Here is a 20327-nt window from a genome sequence, read left to right on the forward strand (position 1 = left end):
TAGTTTTAAAAGATGATGCTTTCAGATTGTTTGCTTTTGGTATATAATTTACTCTGATGGCAGGGTGGTAGGAGATGCAGTGAGAGAGAATAAAGTTTGCTCAGATGTGTCAGAATTTTACAGATATTCTACTGTTCAGACGTAGAAATTGACTCATTCAGACTGTTAGAAGATGACATTTTTTATATTTTTTGTCAGTTTCAGTTTTAACAAGCAGTCTGCACCATGACTAACAAGGTTTCCTATTGCCACTTTGATGCTTTCTCTAGTTAAAGAATTTGCGATGCACACATGCTCTTGTAAAAATCATGTTAGAAGAAACCTGGTTATGTGTATACATTAAAAAAAAAAAAGTTTCCCTAACCCCTTACCCTGAGTGAAGAATCTGGGTTTCTCATTTACATGACATTTAAGAAGTCAAGCAGCTAATGAAGATTAAATGTATCCTGCCTCCTCAAATGCACACACACTAAATTACTGTTTCCACCTCTGCCTCCATTTTTCATGACACTGGCAACAGACAATGAAATAAGTCGTGTCTGCGCCTGGACATCATAGGTGGTGGATGAACAAAGTGCAGGACAGTTTTATGCAGAAAGATCTTGGTCTCGGTTGAGTGTTAATAAAGCAAACGCCCTGTTTTGTGCTTCACCGCACTGCTGACTTTTTTCTCTGTTTAAGCAGGACCAGTAAGAACATTTTGCAACTTGGCAGATTCACATTCATTAAAAACTTTTCCTCATTATGTTGATTAAAAGGAAGTTATATGGGTTGCATTGCATGAAACATATTTGCTTTTGCAAATTAGTTTTAAAAGGAGAAAAAAACTGCAAAGCTCCACTTACTTCTCGGTACCTCTGACTTGTTCTAAATACAGTCAGAAAAATTTCTCTGAAACTTAGACTTTACAAATTGTAGATGTGGTAGATATGCAGAGAATTAGGATCACCATAAACCATTTCACATCGCAAAGCAGTGCTGGTCCCGTGGGAATGGGGAACGGGGCTTTAGGCCGGGATTAGCGCTGATAGCACAGGCAGCCATCCATGATGGTGACCTGAGGGCTAAGACGGTAAGTTGCAAACTGGCTTTTAAATTTGACTGCTCCAATCTGACATACCCCAACCTTGGCGGCTGTCAGTCAATCAGCGCACCAGTCTGGCAGCTAGGCTGGAGGACTGTCCTCTCGCCTCAGAGTTTATGAGAAAAGATAGGGTGCCTGGGAGATTATTCGTCCTTTCCAATACCATATTAGCCCCTAATCTCCTGCCTCTCTCGGCCCATTCTCAACAGGATGAGGTGTTGTTAAGGGCAGCGACAGATGGAAAGAGGGACGGTGGAGGACTTTGCTGGAGAAGGAGTAAATATGTCAATCACTCTAAGCGCTGAGAGGTTTTCTTGAAGAGGAGAAGAGGAAAGTCAACAAGCCAACTGCCTCTCTTCCTCTCCAGTGTCTCTACATCCAAAGCATTCAGATGTATTAGTACGCCAGAACACACCTGTGATGGACAGTTACTCTGCAGAATAAGTTTAAATAAAATGTTTTCTTATCAACACAGACACAGACAGTGATTTTCAATCATGTGCACCACCTGTATTAAAAAAAAAAAAAAAACATTTCAAAAAGATTTTTCATCAGGTTGAATAATGAGGAAAACGTGCAGAAATTCAAGCGGATTAGAAATGCTCTATCTCGCTCTTTGACTTTGACATTGATATCACTGTGCATTAAATTTGCCCTTCGGCCATCATGAGAAGGATTATGCCACCAGTCAGGATCTATTTGTTTACGCAAATCACTTGATATGCCAACCACCCCCCCATCCCCACCACGGCTGAGTATATCAAACAGAATGAAGGCGTCCTGTAGTCAAACTGTATCTGGCAGCTCGATGTCCATCACGATATGATGCATCGTGCTGTATTCTACTGCAGTAAGTTCTGAAATAATATGCAGATATAGACAATGTAGGTTAATGTGGAAGTTGATTAGATTAGGCAGATGTTCCGTAACTACGGTTTATGAGGCATCATGATTATTGCAAATGTGGTTCAGATTCATTCTATTTTAAACCTTTCTTTGAATGATTTGCCAAAGGTTCCCTTGGCGCAATGCAAGAAAAGGAAAATCAAAAGTCAAACTTCTAGCACAGCTTTAATAATTTAGCAGTCTTCCACAGAGCTAGAAACTCATTTAGATGAGGACAAAAGGCACTCATGCATCGCCCTGGTCGGATCAAAGGCAAATCATTAATTGGGAGCCTCCCGTTGTAGTCAGATCTGGTGTTTTACTGCGACCAGATTTCCTTAAACTGTCTTCAGAGCCAAAGAGAGTGCTGAGACAAAGCAATTCTATGTCTCCTACAAGGGCACTGCTGAGCCCAAGTTTAAATTGAATGCCCCAAAATAACCGTTTAATTATGGGGCTATCGGAGAGGCTTTCATGTTTTCAAAATGAATCAGGCAGAGTGCGATAACCAATTCTTTCATCGATGCAAAACTGAAAAAAAAAAATCCCCACCCCTTCTATCAAAAATGATATGAAGCCACTGAAATTAGCTCATATGCCAGAGACATTAATTATATTTCTTATAATTAGGTAGAATATCCCCAGATCACCCCGATCACTGACAGATAAATTTAATTAGTGGACAAATTCGACTGCACATGCAGTGTCTGTGTCTTTATTAGGCAATCCCTCTGAGGCTGGAAGGTGTGTTAGTTTTTAATGTTTTACTGTCAAGGTGTGGTCAAAGGCAGCACATACAAAAGCTGTACTCAACTATAGGTTTCATCACATGGTGGCAACGATCGATTCATTCTGAAGGACAGTTTAAATTGACTACATCCAAATCAAAAATGCATCAATAGCAGTATGTATAGGATATGTATGTATACGTATATGTGATTATCAGTCACTGACAAAGCCTCAGATGTTTTCATTTTTAAACCTTCACAGAACTCCACCACAGCACCCGGTGACTTCTACTTGAACCGTGCTTGTCAGAGCAAATCTGTCATTGAGTGAATGAGCCTGTGATTCATTTCATGACGGCTGCTTATAGCTAATGAATTCCTGGCACTGAATATATAACAGATTACCTCTCCAGGATGAGGAATAGGTCCGACTTTGAAGGCTGAAAAGTTAATTAAAATTGTACTGTGGAGGACTTGCCTGGCTAATGAAACGGATACATCGATTGTTTATGGATTTACAAAACAAACAAAGCCCACGTGTTACAGTAAATTGAGGGAACTTCACAAACACGGTCACAAATTGCTGAAATCCAAGACAAAGAATACAGAATTACACAAGGAAAAGGCAATTTTATACCTAAACAAGTCAACAGCCATGTTAATGTAACATAAGTATTGGACAAATTAAAATTTTGACTTGATGACATGCTAGAGGACCAGATAAGGGACTGTCAGCGTTCTTACAGTTCATTGTGAGGAGAACATGAGTGTACCGGCTTTCAAGGCAATGCTTTTAATAGTTGTCAAGACCTTTCACTCTAAACTACAAACATGAACCTCATGATGGCGCCGGAGGAAAAGTCAAGTGATCATGAAAGTTAGTATAGAATTTTATAGTCTGGGAAAACAATTGGCTGCACAAAGTTTCACTCCATAGTCGTTGAGACATTTCAGTCTGGACAAAAGCAGTGGCCCATCATCAAACTCTTAAACTACTTCAACCAGTTTAAAAAAAAAAAACAAAGAAAGAAAAGAAAACGAAAGGTCACTGAGGGAATGAATTAGAAATGCTGTTGCTATTTCCTCAATCACGACATCCACAGGAACCAAACTGCTTACACTGACCACATTTAACATATGTCAAATGACCGAGCAGTTCATGTGGCTGCCACTAAACTTAATTGAGGAAAGAAATGAGCCACAGAAACCAGAGCTACAGCACCAGTCTTGTGGTCTTTTGCTGATGTCAAGTAAAAATGATAACTTTCTTTAACAATTTTCTGTAGTCTGCAAATACAAAATTGCACAGTAGACCTATACTTTGCTGTAGTTGTTACAATTTGAGAGTCTGCCCACTTATTGATGACAAAGAGGTTTGTTGTTAGTCATTTGGGGCTGTGATGAGGTAGTAATAGCTAAGAAATTCTCTGTTTTTCTGACTATAGAAAAAAAAAGTTCTTTCAAACAGTCTCAAAGAAGCGATCTGAGTTTTCTAAAAGGATCATAACCCCTATCTCTTCTCTGTGTGATACGGCCTGACAGAACAGGAGATTTCTACTCTACTTCCTTCTCACTCTGGGAACAACGACAAACCTGTCAGCTCCGTTTGTCCTAATCAGTTCTCAGTGGGATGTGCGGGCTACTAGAATGTCAGTGGGAATAACACTCACACTGGGAAGTAGGACTGGGAAGATGAGGCTTTAAACAACACGTCTGTGCCCTCTGCACAGCTCTGTGCGCGGCTACACTGCCACTCTCTGACCTTGATGTTGACCTTCACATTGAAGCATTTTCCTCTGCTCAGAATCAGCTTCTTGCCTGTACCTGATCTGGCATTATGGAGTGTGCGCCTCTAAAACTTGACTTAAAGCTCTACTAAGTCTAACCAATTCATCCCTTTTTGTAAATAGAAAAGTTTCCATAACAACACCAAAATAAGGTTTAGGAAAACTGGAAAACTGAATTTACTTCATCAAAGCCCAACTTCATTATGTGGACATAAAAGAAAGGAATTGTTTTAATTCAGATCAGAAAGAGGCACATCTTCTTCAGCCAGTGCTAGAGGTTTGGTTGGTAACTGCTGAAGCTGGAGAACTACGATAACGGCTAACACATTAGCAAGCTGGGAACACGGTACCGTACACTAATGCACAAATTCACATGTTGAAGTTCACCAAAGCTGAGCTCCACAAAAGAGATATGTGCAGATTTACTCTGGCCCCGTCAGCAAATACACTGATAATGACAAGTGCTTTGAAATAAACTGATTTGGCCACAAACCATTCTTACGTTTACCTGAACTAATCTGGTTTTAATTCGAGAAAACAGGCATATTTACTGTAACAGATTTTCTGAAGTGACAGAAAACAGACTGAACCCGGGATAATTCCCATACCTCCCCTCTGCGGCAGTGCTAAACTGTAAAGGGTGCTTCACTGTCTATGACGCTGTGTGTCCTTGTTACATTAAAATCGTCCCTCGAGCCGCTATAACTGCACTAATGAATGACTGTTATATGCTGGGAGTATCTTAAAATTGGGAGACACCAGTATTGATCAACAACCCTGTCAACCCCTCTGATATAATACGGCCATTTTACTGCTAAGAGGCAGTAAAAATTATATTATAGTTTTAAAAAAGCATGCAGCAGAAATGAATCGTGGCCGGTGGGTCCATTTTTATGCTCGTATAAGAACGGTAAAGCACAGGGCAACAAAATTGATTCATTATTTATAACTGAACATTGAAACCAGGGATAATAACATAATGAGGCTAAATTCTAGGACTACTTAACTGGAATCATAAGAGGTTTAGTGGCATAAATTCTTAATGTAGACATTTCGTGGCTGTGAATGTTCCCATTCATTGACTGAAAAGGGCAAACGCAGCTAAAAACAAACATCTTAGACTTTCAACAAAGCCTCCGCTCTCTGATGCAACTTCACCAGAAACTTTTGTAAGCACCGAATGCAAAGCAAACCCGTCTTTCCCCTGGAGTAAACCTAAAAGGTGTCATAGTTTGGAATCGCTTGTCATTGTGTGACATTTCGTGTCAAGCAGCGACAGCAGAGGTGAGAACGAGGCGGAAGGGAGTAATGCGGCGGGCCAATTAATTCCTCCGCTCCGACTGCATTTGTGACATCAACACCGCCACAGTTTGCGCCCTCACCCCTGCATCAGTTATGCAAATGGCGGCAATTTCACATGAATGGCAGATCGTCTTCCTGAAATGAGGATGGGCAAGAAGTGAAGATGAAAAATGGAGGAGGAGGCTGAGACGTGGGAGCCACTCAGCCTTGAAATGATTTAATTTAAGTGATGAGGAGTTGACTTTGATAAGTTTGCATTTTAATAATGAATATCTTGACCGCTTCAGGGGTCCAGTTACAAAGAAGTAGCATACTTTGCAAAAAAAAAACAAAAAACAGAGGACCAACAAAGCTGCCAGTCAGTCACTGTAAGACAAAACTAAAGCTTATTGTCTAAATATGTGTTAGTGTGCGTTTGTCTGGACCACTGGTAAATAAGATGCTACAGGGAGTTTTTTGACTCCAGAGTTAATTTTGCTGCAAGGGGGAAAAGGCTTCAGCCTATTATGTAGGATTTTTCAGTTTTTCCAATATGCCAACTCTAGGGTATGTATTGCATATTTAATGAGGCCTTTGCCTCGGTGCGATTTGAGACTGCGAAGGATTTCAGCCTTCTGTCATTATGAGTGATTGTACTATCTCATAGCACATTCCAGTTGGATGTGGCAATAACTATCTGTCTATCCCCCAAAGCACCACTGATCTTATTATGATTATGACTTTTTCAGCCACTGTATATTCAAAATCTGTCGCATTATATCATTTACACTGAGCTGGGAGTCGTCACACGGGAGTATATGGTTATTTTGTGTTGTATGTTCTCTTTAGAAAATGAAAAACCAATTCAAGTAACAGTAGGAAAAATTTTAATCTCCAATTCCCATCCTTCATTTGGGCAAAGTGAAAGATATTTTTTTTGCATAGCTGGCAGTAAGAGCATGTTCTATGATCTGCTGCCTCTATGGCTCAGGTATGATTACATTTAGACACCTGAAATTATCCAGTTAAGCTGTTTGTTAAGTGGGCTAAGGAATATGTGCTAAGCAGTTGTGTTAAGTTAAAATCTGGTGCATTTTTTGTGCCATATACCAATAGCAAGCCAGCGAGTGTGACTTTTGAGGGAACAAAGAGTTGGAGCATTCAAAACAGGGGTCACCATCACCGTACTGTTGATGGTATAAATATGTCTCTTAAATAAACTGTGTGAACTTATCGACCACGAAAGTTAGTTTGCCAAATGACAGTTACTAAGCCAGCTCGCTCTGAGAGCTATCGTACAGTAACTGACTCGCCCTGACATGTTCGTGGCTGGACAGCGAGTCACTATAGCTTGTGAACTGGCGAGTGTCACCTTGTCACCTTTTTTCCCAGTGGGACCAGGGCACTGAATGCATTTTTAATGTTGTTGAAAGGTTGGTTTAAATCTATTTTTGTTGCAAAGAGAACAAGCCTGTCTTTCCAGTTATAATGAGCTGATTCAGATTTTTACCTAAGTCAAAGTCTATAGCATTTATGTGAATAGACTTTACAAATTTAAAGAAAATTACCAACCAAATATCATCATATATCACATTATGAAGTCTGCTTTGGCTTTCTTACAATTCATGTCTGTTTTTCTTTCTCCTTCAGGGTCGTTCTTTTATTTTCCCGCAGGTCAGATGGTTAGCAGTTAAAGTTGAGAGTTGGCTCATATCTTTTTCATGTCCAGGGACACTCCTGGTTTGTGAATATCTAATAGGTTGTAATGAGTGAGCCGTCCCTCTCTCGTCCACCAATGGCTCAAAGGAATAGGTCATCTCTGACTGTCTGTAAGATTTACTACTGTCCATTTCATGTAGTGTCAGTAGAGGACAAAGGAGTGTTTCACCGTCTCTCTCATCATCTATTAAGGGTTTATTCAATGCTGTACATTATGTGCCTACATATAATTCAATTTCCTTTAGTCAAGACCCAAGAAAGGATTTCTATTCACGGGCTGGAATATGATATTCAGTAAAATGTAATAACCTTGGCTTCTCCACTGTCCTGAAATGGACAATCTTAAAATGTCACTCAGTCTTCCTTCTTACTTCTTAATTTCCTTCCTTCTTTCATTCATTCCTCTTTCCTTTGCTCATTTTTTTCGTGCTCTCTCTTCTTTTTCAGACAGATATTACAGTCATTCTTTGCACTGCTGTTATATTGATTTCCACCCTAACTCTTTATTGAAAATAATACCAATTTCTCCTTTTCATTTCTCATTTTCCTTTCCCCCCTCTCTCTTTCTCTCTGTCACCCTGTTTCTTTCACAAAATAGAGAAGGCAATTATATAAAGCTGCTTGTTGGACACACTCCTGTCAACCCACACTAAGCGTTTCTCACACAACCTTGTACATTTTTATGTGTAAGACAAAATGCAAGGACCTAAAGCAAGTTTGTGTTCTTTGTCTTTTTTTTTTTTTTTTTAAACCTATTCACTTGAGCTTATCCTTGTTGTGTACTGGTTCTTCAGTGTCAAGGAAGTACGGAATATGTTCTTCTAAACTCTTTGAACAAGGTTAAACTATGCAGCAGCCACAGGAAACAAAAGTTTATTGAAGTACTTGAGACGTCTGTCTGTATGTGTTACTCACGACGTCAAATGATAGGGCCAAAGTTCATATAGACAAGAAACCCTTAATAGTGTTTGAAAGATTAAAGCTAGTAGTTCTTGACAGTTTCAGAAAAACAAAAAAAAAAAAAATACACAGCTTCAGAGTCTGTATCAACCAAAGTACTGAGAAAATATTTCACATTTTACATGAGAAATCAGTCTTTACATTTCAGAGATGTTTTACACATTGATAGCGATTCTTGCCTTTGTGTCTCCATCTGTTATATTTATTCTTGCAGAGTGTGCATATGGCAGACTGACAAAATGACAGGCATTCACACACACACACACACACACACACACACACACACACACACACACACACACACACACACACACACACACACGCACACACACACACACACATTGTGAACAAGCAACACAATTTACTATGTTAATGGACTTAAATGCCATGAGTCTTTTTAAATGTCAGTGCACTCGATTTTAACATAAAGTAAGTGCAACCAGGTGCAGAATAGACCCATACTGCTCTAGTTTCCAATTCCAATGAACAAGACAGTAACTTTAAAACAGGAGTTTTAAAGTTTTTTTTCTTTTTTTTTCTGTTGTGACTGTGGAATTAAGTTAATTCAGGCGTAAAAACAAAATCATTTCCCCCCTCCTCTGCCATTGGAGCAGAAAATTTGTCTTTACAGCATGATAAATTACATTCTTGCCCCATGTTTTACTGATGCTCACTGAACATCTACATGTTTGCTCTGCACACAGATTTAATAAAATATTTCTTATTGTCTCAGTGTCATTGTCAGTGTTCAGATTTGGAAAGCAGGCTTACTGAACTATTTTATAATTAAGATTCACTGATAGTGAGTTTATATCTTTTGTGTGTGTCCTGCGGCATCTCAGAGGGAGTTATTCTGCTCTTTACTCCACCGCAGAAAGGCTTTACATTTACATTTACATTTGGTGCCAAACTCGTACTTACAAAAAGCATGACAAGCTTATAAAATATGATGCATAGATAAATGTTTAAATTAGTGACAGAATTTTATGGCTTTTTTTTCCCTTTCTTTTTTTTTTTTTTGTTCTTTTACTATGGTAAAATTCTGAGTGTGAGAGTTTTGAAGATTAGTCTAGAGATTGTAGACATAATTTAAAGTTTTCTCTCAGATGATGATTTTCGTATAGCACACAATTTATATTATATAAAATACCATAGCACATTAATAAATTTATATAGTAGGGGACTAGAGACTGGAGCTGTACTCCAGGTTATTATTTACATTTTATTTCATCTTTTTTAATGCAGTATCTTTTTCTATGCAATGTCAAACATTAAATAAGTGTGCACTGTAAGGTATATTAATAAGTAAAAAATCAAGAAAAACCTGATCAGGACATCCCTAATTGAAAGTTGGACACTTGTAGCACTTGTACCTCAGTAAAGAAAAGAAAGACTGCCTGGGATGTGAAGGATATGCTCTAAGATATACCTGTGCAGATGATCAGGTACCTGAATAATATTAGAACCTTACAGGTATATAAATAGCCAGGTAATAATGCCATATGTTTACATGTAAACATCATATTCTATACTACTGTACAGAAAGTGGACCTGTTAAACAACGTAAAATGTTGCACATGAAAAATGTACCACTCAGGATGTGAGACTTCACAGTGGCCAGCAGCTGCAGGAGGAAGGCAGTGTACTATATGTGCCATTTTCCTCACAGAGGTGGACCACAGGCTGCAAACTGTGATCCTGGAGGGGAAATTTCACAGCAGCTTTGAGCTGCGGTTTGAAGGAAAGGGTTAAACCTCAGCTCTTTGCTTTCATCTTCAAAAATGCTGCTGTTGCTGTTCAGCTCTGGAGGAATTATCATGTTGAAACCCCCTATGGCGCAATGTGTGTCAGTCTCCATATGTTATGTTGTATGTGTGTTTCCCTTCATGTGTGCATAGGTAGACAGTAGGAAATGCAAGCAGTTTGTGCACGCATGCATTCTGCTGTATTTGTTCCTACAAAGGACCGAATACAGAGGAAAATCCTTCACTTCCTCTAGGTTTGTTATTATTATTATTGTTATTAGAATACAGCATATTACAGTGAGGGTTAAGGTTCAGGTTAAGGCGACAGCATACTTGCTGCCAATACCAAGATAAATAAATATTGGCAGGCTTAAATAGACCAAAGGGCACGTTAGGAGAAAAAATGTGCTGCAACGAGTCTTTGCAGCATAAACATGAAATGTTCTCCCTTGTGATTCAGTGTCTCTATTTACTTTTTAGTCCAGTGGTTTTGTTTCTGCACTAACATTTCATAATCAACTCTTCAAAGTGTCTTGCTGAACAAATGAAATGTGGTCTTTGTGTTTGTGATGGCTTCAAACTGCTTTTAATTTGTCACATTTGCCCAAGATATCTTTGTCACTCTTTCTCCGCAGCCGTTGTTGTTTTTTCTCTGAGTTTGTCATTTCTATTTATGTTTTTTTTTCTAGGTTACAGCTTCTTTTTCATATTGTCTTCATGCCGTCCTCCTGGCATGAGAAGAAAAACAATGAACGGTATGAAACTGCAATGATTGCACATAGACTTGTATGAGTTGATTCTATTTAGGCATGTTCCTCTTCATTGCTAGCATTTGATGCCTTTAGGCGTTTTCATGCACTCCACCAATGAATGCAGTAATAATCATGTATCATGTATATATGTGTGTATGTGGGTGTACACAGAGGGAGTCAGAGCAATTCTATCCTATGATTCATAACCCTAAACCAACACACAACCTCACATCTTTTCATAAGTGTGTGTGTGTATAAGAACAAGACGGAGAGATTGTCTGGATTCAAATATCAAAGACTCTTTTGAGGTCTCCATTCACAGGCACTTGCTGCTTTCAGGGACAGCCACTAATACCCATCATGCTTAGGCTATATTAAACATCTATCACAAGTTAGCGCTCAAGTACATCATATCATCTCCCAGAATCAATAGGTGTGTCATTAAAGCAAAACTCATTTCTCACAGTGCCAGCTTGTGCCTTTTTGACGCTGACAAGAGTGAAATTTGGAAATGTCAAAGTGAGCTTTAAAAGCAAGAAATATCACCCTTTGAAGTAATTGTTGAGTCATTGGCATTTATCAATAACACCTCAAACATCCCCCCTCTCTGATATATTACGGTCATCTTGTGCTACAGGCCAGTGAATGTCTTTTTTATTCTGCCTTTTATGTGTTGCCTTTCTAGCTGTCTGTTTTTTGGGCTGATTGATAAAGTGAACAAATGTTTCCATTGGATCTTCTACTGAATCACTCACATTTGTTATAGATTAAAACAAAATAAGATCACAACATTAAAAAAACAAAAAAAAAACAAAATATTTTTAACCCTGTGGTCTATAGCGCAGCAGTAATTTCATGGTATTAGTGCAATAGTACCCTGCAGGTAAAAAAAAAAAAAATATGGACAATCAGTGTTGCTAACTGGATCTGTAGAAACAGTCTGACTGGTTGGCCTCTGCAGGCTGCCATCATGTTAACTACATGACAGAATCGTGTAATTTCCACTAAAAACAGCTCAAAGTATTTAAGAGAGCCTGTCTTGTGAGTTAAAATGATGGAGACATAATATTTTTCCTTTTACTCATTGAACCTATGTGAGAATCACAGTGCAGCACCGTTTAAACTAGTTCAGCATTGAAATAAGAAATTATACAATTTTCCTTTTACAAATGAAAAGTTAGACTCTTACGCAAAATGCACCCTCAACTCAACACTCAGGGGTTGCAGTGCTACAGCCTTACTTAGTCTATTTTAAGAACTATTAGGAAAATACCATTGCATAAAAGACATAACTGAATAAATTCACTGAGTTTATGAATCTTTTCTACTTTTGCTGCTGTTACAATAGGATTTTGCATTTAGTATTGTGTGATAATTCTCACTTGTGGATGCACTGGCTGCTGTTTAGCAAAAGTTTCAACATTTCATGTTTAACAGGTCTCATAAAAGTCCTCCGCCCCGGAACAATAGTACAGCAGCAGCAGCAGCAAATGCAGCCTTTTAATTTTCTGACAACAGGTCCTAAATGCAGAGCACCCAAAGAGAATCATATCATGGCTGCATTCTAAAACATTCATGTACTTTATGACTGAAAATAGGATATAATTAAAATTTACTGAATCATTCCTGCCACAGTGCAGAAATATAGCACATAATGGAAACTGGAGATGTTCTACAGATCTTAGTGCTTATGCAAACCCTTCCAAACCCCACTGGACAAACTCAAAAATGCTTGATCTTTAAGCAATAAACAGCTCTCTCTAAGTTACTTAAAAATTCTTTTTTTTTCCACAAGAGGTCTTCACCCAAACAACAAATTAGCAGTCTTAGCTTCTGTATCACACTGTCCTTCTTCCAACAACACCAAGCCCTCTGCCAAAAATCTATGTGTATTGTTAGATTTGAATTGCATATTAGCAAGAAATGTTGTCAAAATCTGTTCATTTTGGAACTCCAGAGACACTGAATCCATCATGCATAATATTACTTTCTAACATTTGCGATTACAGTAAGGGTCTCCTAGCAGGCACAAACCAGAAAACAATGTGCGAACTGTTCACAATGCAGCAGCTATACAACTAACAAAAACCACGAGAAGCTAACACATAACTTCCCGTTAACGTCTTTACATTAACGACCAGTTAAGCCAGCTACATGCAGCTGCAGTGTATCAGGTGTTCATCAGTGCTTAGACACTGGTTTGATTCAAATTGATTTGCTGTGCAGAAATCAATATTAAACATAAATCCAGTCCACCAATTAACTTCTCTGCTACAGCTCCAGTTCCTGTGACATACAAAATGCATCCTGCTGTAAAACACGCTGGAACAGTGCAACGGTGCTTGTGTTAAGCCACAGTCAGGGGTTTGATCCAAATGGACTGGCAATGGGGGGATCAATACAAATGTGAATCCATTTAGGTGATAAGTCCAATTCCTGCCTGGGGAGTCGGTATCATCCTCTACCCTTCTGTCAGGATGCCTCAGCAGCTGTATCCTGCGCACTCCCAGTAAAATGACACAGACACAGAGAAGGCGAGTTAACGAACACGGAAAAGATACTGGGAGACAGGAGGAGCGAGATATTGATGCTAGGAGAGGGAGAGAAGTCGAGTAAAGATACTCAGCGACGAAGGGAGCAGAGGCACAGACAGAGAGATGTATAACAGCAGACAAACCCCTCGTCCATCACTAAATGATGTTTGGCATTCTTGCAGAGAGTGAAAGAGAGAGAGAGAGATGCATTGTCCCAGGGGGAGCTCTGACTGCTACTGCTTGATGTTTTTGAGACTCTATATCCTGCATTCATTTATTCCCACTCTCGGACCATCTTTATATGCCTGTACTGATGTGTGTGTGTGAGGGAGCTGTATGTTTTATCATGCTTTAGAAGAGGTTTTGTTGCGATTATTCAGTGTGGAGAGTTTCGTGTCCATCCAAGAACTTCAACTGTGAGTCAACTAACTGCAAAAACGATGTGACTGTGAATGTACTATCCATTGAAAGTAGTTGTTTACAGTGGTTTTCGACTACATCCTCAGTTTCGCACACTGACCATACGTGGTCCACCCATGTGCTAAAAACGACTGCAAAAATTAATTGATTTTTAAAACAGTTTCTGATTATCTTTCACTAACTGATTAATTATTTCAGCTCAGTTCTGAGGCTGCAGTTGGATCGTGCTACTTTCTTTTCCTGAAGTGTTCCTGTTATTTTGTCCACGCAGCTGTATATTCCCTCTGGTGCTGTCAGTGTACAAGCCCCTCCAAACCCTCTTCCACTCCTCCTCTTTAAACCAGCATCTGCTGAGGTAAGAGGCCTGAAACCCCCTCCCCTACCACACACACACACACACAAACACACACACACACACACACACACACACACACACACACACACACACACACACACACACACACACACACACACACGCTCACACACTCACACCCCATCCCTCCTCCCTTGCACTGCACTCTCTGGAGCCTGCCATCTGCCACAGAGTTGGACGAGGCCCCACTAACACGGCAGGAACACACACATACACACACACACACACAAACACGCACACACACACACACACACACACACACACACACACACGCACACACACACACACACACACCCTAATTTCAAACCCTCGCAATTGCTGGAAAACATCTCCAGTACAGATACACAAGAATGCACACAAATACAGACACACTCACATACACACTCTTCACAAGCCAAAGTTAGCCAGGCTGCATTTTTAATGAGGAGCCCCCCCATGAACAAAACAGCTTGCAGGGTTATAATGGTTTCAAGAGAACCCCCACCCCGCTGCACAAAGCCAGTGAACTCCTCCCCTCCTCTGTGTGACTGGCCTGAAGAAGAGGAGACAGGGAGGACAGAGGGAGAACAACAAACTCTAATTACTCCTCTGTGGCTCTCGGGCCCCTCCAGCATTTTTATTTCAGGAGTAGGAGAGAGAGCAGGAGGAGAATGGGAAGGAAAGGTGAGGACGGTGCAAACAGAAAAAAGACCTGTGCTGATTGAACATGAAACATCTCCCCGTGGCTCTCCTTCTGTCTCCTCTCGTCTTTCCCTCTATGCTTGTTGGACATAATGCCCCCTCGCTTTCACTGCAATTGTTTATCACCCCTCAGTTATCCACAGTGAATAATGATGTTTCCTCTTGGAGAGAAAGAGGCAAAGGAGCAAGCCTAAGGCCATGCATTCTGATGGTCTAAGCATTCCCCAGTCACATTCTGCTCGGGCAAAATCAACAGCGCAGCAAGGAAGGAGGGAGGGGAGGATGCCTGATCCTCCTCCTGCATCCGTATTCTCTGGGTGTTCTGTTTGTTTGTTGTGTTTTACTCATTATGTACAATCTGTATCACCCAAAAGTCCCCCCTGATTTGCTCCCTCCTGCATATATACACAGAGGTGGGGCGAGAGAGGAACAGTGGACAACGGGGAAGCCGCTGTTGTCTTTCACAAACAGACCCCGGCAAATTAGCAACATTATGTCTGCTCTCTGGGGACGTTTGTTCTCGCCTGCCCCTGCCACGCTGCCATCATCATCGTCACTGTCACTGGACGGTGCCCGTGGAGGGGTAAAGCCACTTGAGGAGAGCTTCCTTCCCGCAGAAGCTGAAGCTGAAGAGACAGCTGGGCCCCGCTCCAGAGTCTCCGGCTATTTCAAAAAGGCTGCTCAGATCATGGCAGTCAGCCATATTGCATTTCATTTTTTCGTGGGTCCATTTGCTTTGTTTCAGTTTCCTTTTTTTTTTTGCCAGTTTTCTCATGATTTGAATGGTTGACTGACGAGAAAATTAGAAGTGCAGTAATTTGGTTAGATCAGTGAGCTGGCGCACAGCGAAGTGAAGGCATATTTGGTAACGTTCTTGCTATAAAAAACTTGTTTTTTATCATATCCCACAAGCTAATAAAAACCTTTATAACCAGGCCATTTGCAGCATTATGGTCCTGCTATAATAGAAGCCATTAAAGACACATTATCTGGTTCAGTGTGTCTTTCTGCTGCCTGTGCTGATGTAGGATGAAATGGGCCATTCTAATCCTAATTAACATAGCTAATTTCACATGAGAAAGTTGATAGTGGGTGTCAAAACCATTCAAAGGTCACCCAAGCAAGCTACATCATTTGTTATGTAAGTACGCGTGCACAAATGTGCATCTGTGCAAGTGTGGTCACATAAATCTTCCACCTGCTTGAACATTAGCGTAGCTGCTGTTACATATATACAGAAAGGCTTTGTCAAAGACAAGGCAGTGTCACTGCTGCTGATGTGTGGTGTTTGAATAACAGGCACAACAGACAGAGCAGTGCAGGATAAAATGGATAAAGTTGTCAAAGCCAGCAGATGACGGTTGATCACGCAGACAGGAGCAAAGACGGGATAAAAAGAAGGGAAGAGGGATGAGGAAGGGAAAGGGCAACAAGCGTTCATCTTTCCCTCTCCTCCCCTTTGTGGCTGTTCGTGCTGCAGCTAACCTTTGGTCGGGCGGATGAAAGTGGAGGAACAAACACGTGACATGTTGCTCCTTCAGCGGAGACACTGGCACAAAGCCATGTCACAGGGAGAAGAGGGGACACGTCTGGCATTAGAGGCATGAAGACGCTGCTACATGACCTTTAAAGGGGACAATTAACTGAACCTCACACTCTTCACGCCAGCTGTGTTTGGCTGTATATGTCACATGTGTCCTGCTGCACACATAAGCGGATAGAGATCATACAAACATGTACGAATGTCCAGGCACCTTGGTCAAAACTGGGCTAATATTGGACATAGACAATTTAACGTATGAACGTAATCTATATGTTGACAACTGCTGGAACAGTGGTTTCACAGAAAACAGAAAAAACATCTTTCAATCAAATTTAGCCCAGTTTTCAACAAGACGACAACATGTCTTTTGAAGTGCAAATGCTCACTGGGACTGGACTGACTTTTCCGGGAGGTTTTGTCAACTTGCTCTTATTGTGATGAGAAAATCAGCAGGAAAATCACACGAGAGCCAAATCTGGATTTGTCAAAGAAAAGTGTTATGTTAAAAAGCAGTAATGTTTTGAAACAGAAGATTCTGTGCCCTCATGTCTCAGCATGAGCACCCACAATGACATCTACGTGATGGAAGGGATAATTCTGCTGGTTTCAGTTTCAGTAAATATCATTCTCAGCAATCACCCCACAACCACTTGCTGATGTTTTGCATCGGTTGAGTCGCTTGCTCAAAAACAAGAGCTTGACAGTCCTCGACAACACTCACTAAGGCAGCTGGACAGCAAATACATTTCAAATCAGGGAAGACAAAAACACAAGATGTCTTTGTTCTGTGGTTGTAATCAGAAAGTAGAGAACTCACTCAGTCACCCTCCTGCGAGCCGTGATGCTGGCAACAATGACGCTCTCTGGTCTTGGGGTGGCCACAGCCTTGAAAGTGCCCTTCCAAAACTTCTCAAAGAGCTGCTTTTCTCCCAGGTGCTGGAGGCTGGCCGTGCTGCCCTGCGATCCCAGGGAGGGAGAGGGACCGCAGGGGCCGAGCTGCAGCGAACACGGGGGCTGCATCTGTAGTTCTCGGTCTCCAGACCAAATTGGGTCCAGTCCCTCGCCAGAGAAGTGAGTCTCTACTCACTCATGGAAACACAGCGGTCCCACTGGTTGTTGCTCAGGAGCTGTCCAAGTACTGAATCAAACCGCGCAGTATGCAGCGTCAGTTAAACACCGTCCTCTCCTCTCACAACAGCGGGTCAATGTGTCAGCGCGTCTGTCTGCTCTTCGCTCTTGAGCGGGAGCGTGGAGAGAGGGACAAAAGCTGACCCTCTCCAACTGGAGGCTGGGTATTGTTCTCCCAGATGAGGGAAGGAGGGGTGGGGGAGATTGTGTTTCTCTCGCTCTCTTTCTTTCTTTATGCCTCTCCTCTTCTATCACATCTGCTGCTTTTGTGGGATGGGGTCTGAGTCGGGGTTGGGAGTCGGAGCGCTCCAGTCCCCCACCCCAATCCCTCCCCTCCCTGTGTGCTCCCTTCGGCAGCTTCACACGGAATTAGGAGGCATCACTCAGATAAGAGTCGCAGCATGTTTCGGTCCTGAGGAGTGAGAGACCAGGTGGCGGTCTTGTTGCCAGAGCGCAGTGTCTTTGGCGTAGAGATGACTGCGCGCCCGCGCACCGTGGCTGAGGACTGAGCGGGTACCGAGGCAAGTGTTGTGGCGTGTCTGAGGATGAATGTGCGATGGAGGGTGTGTGTGTGTGTGTGTGAGAGAGAGAGAGTGAGAGAGAGAGAGAGAGAGAGAGAGAGAGAGAATAGAGTGAGGAGCTCAGCTGAGAGCCGCTTGTTTTTTGTCTCTCAGCCTCTGACGTCAAAGTTGGGGGCTGGACGTTGGGGAGAGGGACACCTTCGGTCATCCTCTCTCTCTCTTTCTCTGTGTCTCACCCTACTATACCACTGACTGGGTTCACTTCTCATCCTGACTTGTGCCAGCATCAGTTTCTCTCTCTCTCTTTCTTTCTTTCTTTCTGTCCTCGTTTTCTTTCTTTTTCCCTTCTTCCCTTTACTCCTGCCCTCGTCTCGCTCCCATCCGTGTCTCCTGTAACTAACTCCTTCCTCTCATCATTTCTTTGTTTCAGTGATGTGCTAGAGCTGGAAATATTATCCAATTAACCGATTACTTAATCAACAGACAATTAACTGGCAGCTATTTTGATAATCCTTTATTCATTTGAGCAAAAACTCCAAACATTCTCTGATTAGAGCTTCTCCAGTGTGAGGATTTGCTGCCTTTGGACGATAGATGGGCTCTGGAAAACATTTTAAAGCCCAAACAATTAATCGAGACAATAATTAGTTGTTTTTTAAATGTTGACTGAATAAAGTTAAAACTTTTATTTTGGTGTTTTCAATAATAATTTTGCAATATGAGGAGACAGAGGATAGACAAAATTATGTTAAGGTTATAATTTCATGAAAGTTCATTGAACAAAGTAGTAATTCCAGGAAACAGACAAAGTATCTTAGTATAGTTGTCTAAAGGTTGTTTTAGCTTAGTATTTAGAAATAACTGGAAGTGTAATTAACTGATCACTCTCTCTTTTACTTAGAATTAGCCCCAAATTATATGGTTCAAGTAAACTTCTGAGATTAAATTGGTTCATAAATTAGAATTTATGGACCAATAAAAAATAAAGCGCTAGTAAATTAAGTGGTAGTGACAGAAGCCAGGCCTCTCTGCTTCCTTTGGTTTTTCCTTGGTGTGTTTCCCCAGTGAAAGTTTCTGAAATGTGCTATGTTGCTGTTCATCACTGCTTTGTGATCTATTGCCTTTTTTGGCTGTAACATTGAACCTTCTGTCACCGCCTTGTGACTCATGTTGATGGTGAGCAAGTGTTTTCACAAATGTTCCCATCATCATTTTGCTGTATGTGATCACATCTCTTTACAGCTGCTGCACGGGGGGCAAGGTTATAGCATACTGAATGTTAAAGGTATAAAAAGTTGATCAAATAATCTTACATGTTGTATAATTCAAAACAACAAAACCGCAAAACGTCATCTTGAAAAAATGCCTTCGATCAAAAACTTTCTCATGCAGTCTCATCGATAGCTCAACATTTTCAGTTATTATATAGGATACAAAGCTAATGTCATTATGTGTGATTGTCTACATGTAGTCTGCAATATGCTGTAAACTAAGTCTTCTGTTCTTTCACACGCACGCGCACACACTCCATCAGTGTCTTGGACAAAAGGCCGAGTAAATCAGCATAACAAAAGGCCCGGCTCAGTGAGGACCAGCCAGAGCATGTGGCTGACACAAACCTACCTCCCCCGGGGGTTTCAGCTTTTTCCTGTCGTCAGATACCTCCTCCTCCTCTTCTTCTCCCCACCCGGCTTCTACACGACACATAACACACAGCAACGGCTTAACAATCCCCTCCCCGGCCCTGCCTCCTTTTTCTCTCTGCTCTTCTTCTCGCTGTCTCTAATGCTTCACATCATCCTCTGCTGTAACGCGTGGGACTCTGCTCGGAAATCTTGGGAGGGATTATTGATGCGGGTAAAACTACTACAGGGTTTTCCACCCCATTTAGGCTACAACAGAAAAGTCTGTGTAATACTGTAAAGGATAAATACTATTTATAGACTTTTGGACTTGCATTTAAGCCATCACGTGAGGCAGCAAATTTAGATGATGCTGCAGAGTGGCAGCCATCATGTACAGTCTCACTTGTTACTATATGGTGTCCAAGGAATTTGACTGCTCTCCAAACTACTGATCTGTGATGTACATAGATGTCTGTTCTGCCTCTGTATCACTGACTGCAACAACAAGTTGTTTTTACACAATGTTTCTAAAGCTTTTACGCTTACGTCTGTTTTACGCTC

At 41.2% G+C, this 20327-nt stretch overlaps 1 protein-coding gene across 1 annotated transcript in view; it reads right to left on the reverse strand.

The window, feature by feature from the left end:
• Window positions 1–17512, reverse strand: part of srrm4 (serine/arginine repetitive matrix 4) — a 48205-nt gene extending 30693 nt beyond the window's left edge. Inside the window, exon 1 of the mRNA XM_041042792.1 lies at window positions 17310–17512. Coding sequence (XP_040898726.1) covers window positions 17310–17512 — 203 coding nt within the window. The remainder of the gene's footprint in view (window positions 1–17309) is intronic.
• Between the last annotated feature and the right edge of the window lie 2815 nt (window positions 17513–20327).

The sequence above is a fragment of the Toxotes jaculatrix genome, chromosome 7, assembly GCF_017976425.1.
Source record: "Toxotes jaculatrix isolate fToxJac2 chromosome 7, fToxJac2.pri, whole genome shotgun sequence".
Classification (NCBI taxonomy): Eukaryota; Metazoa; Chordata; class Actinopteri; family Toxotidae; genus Toxotes; species Toxotes jaculatrix.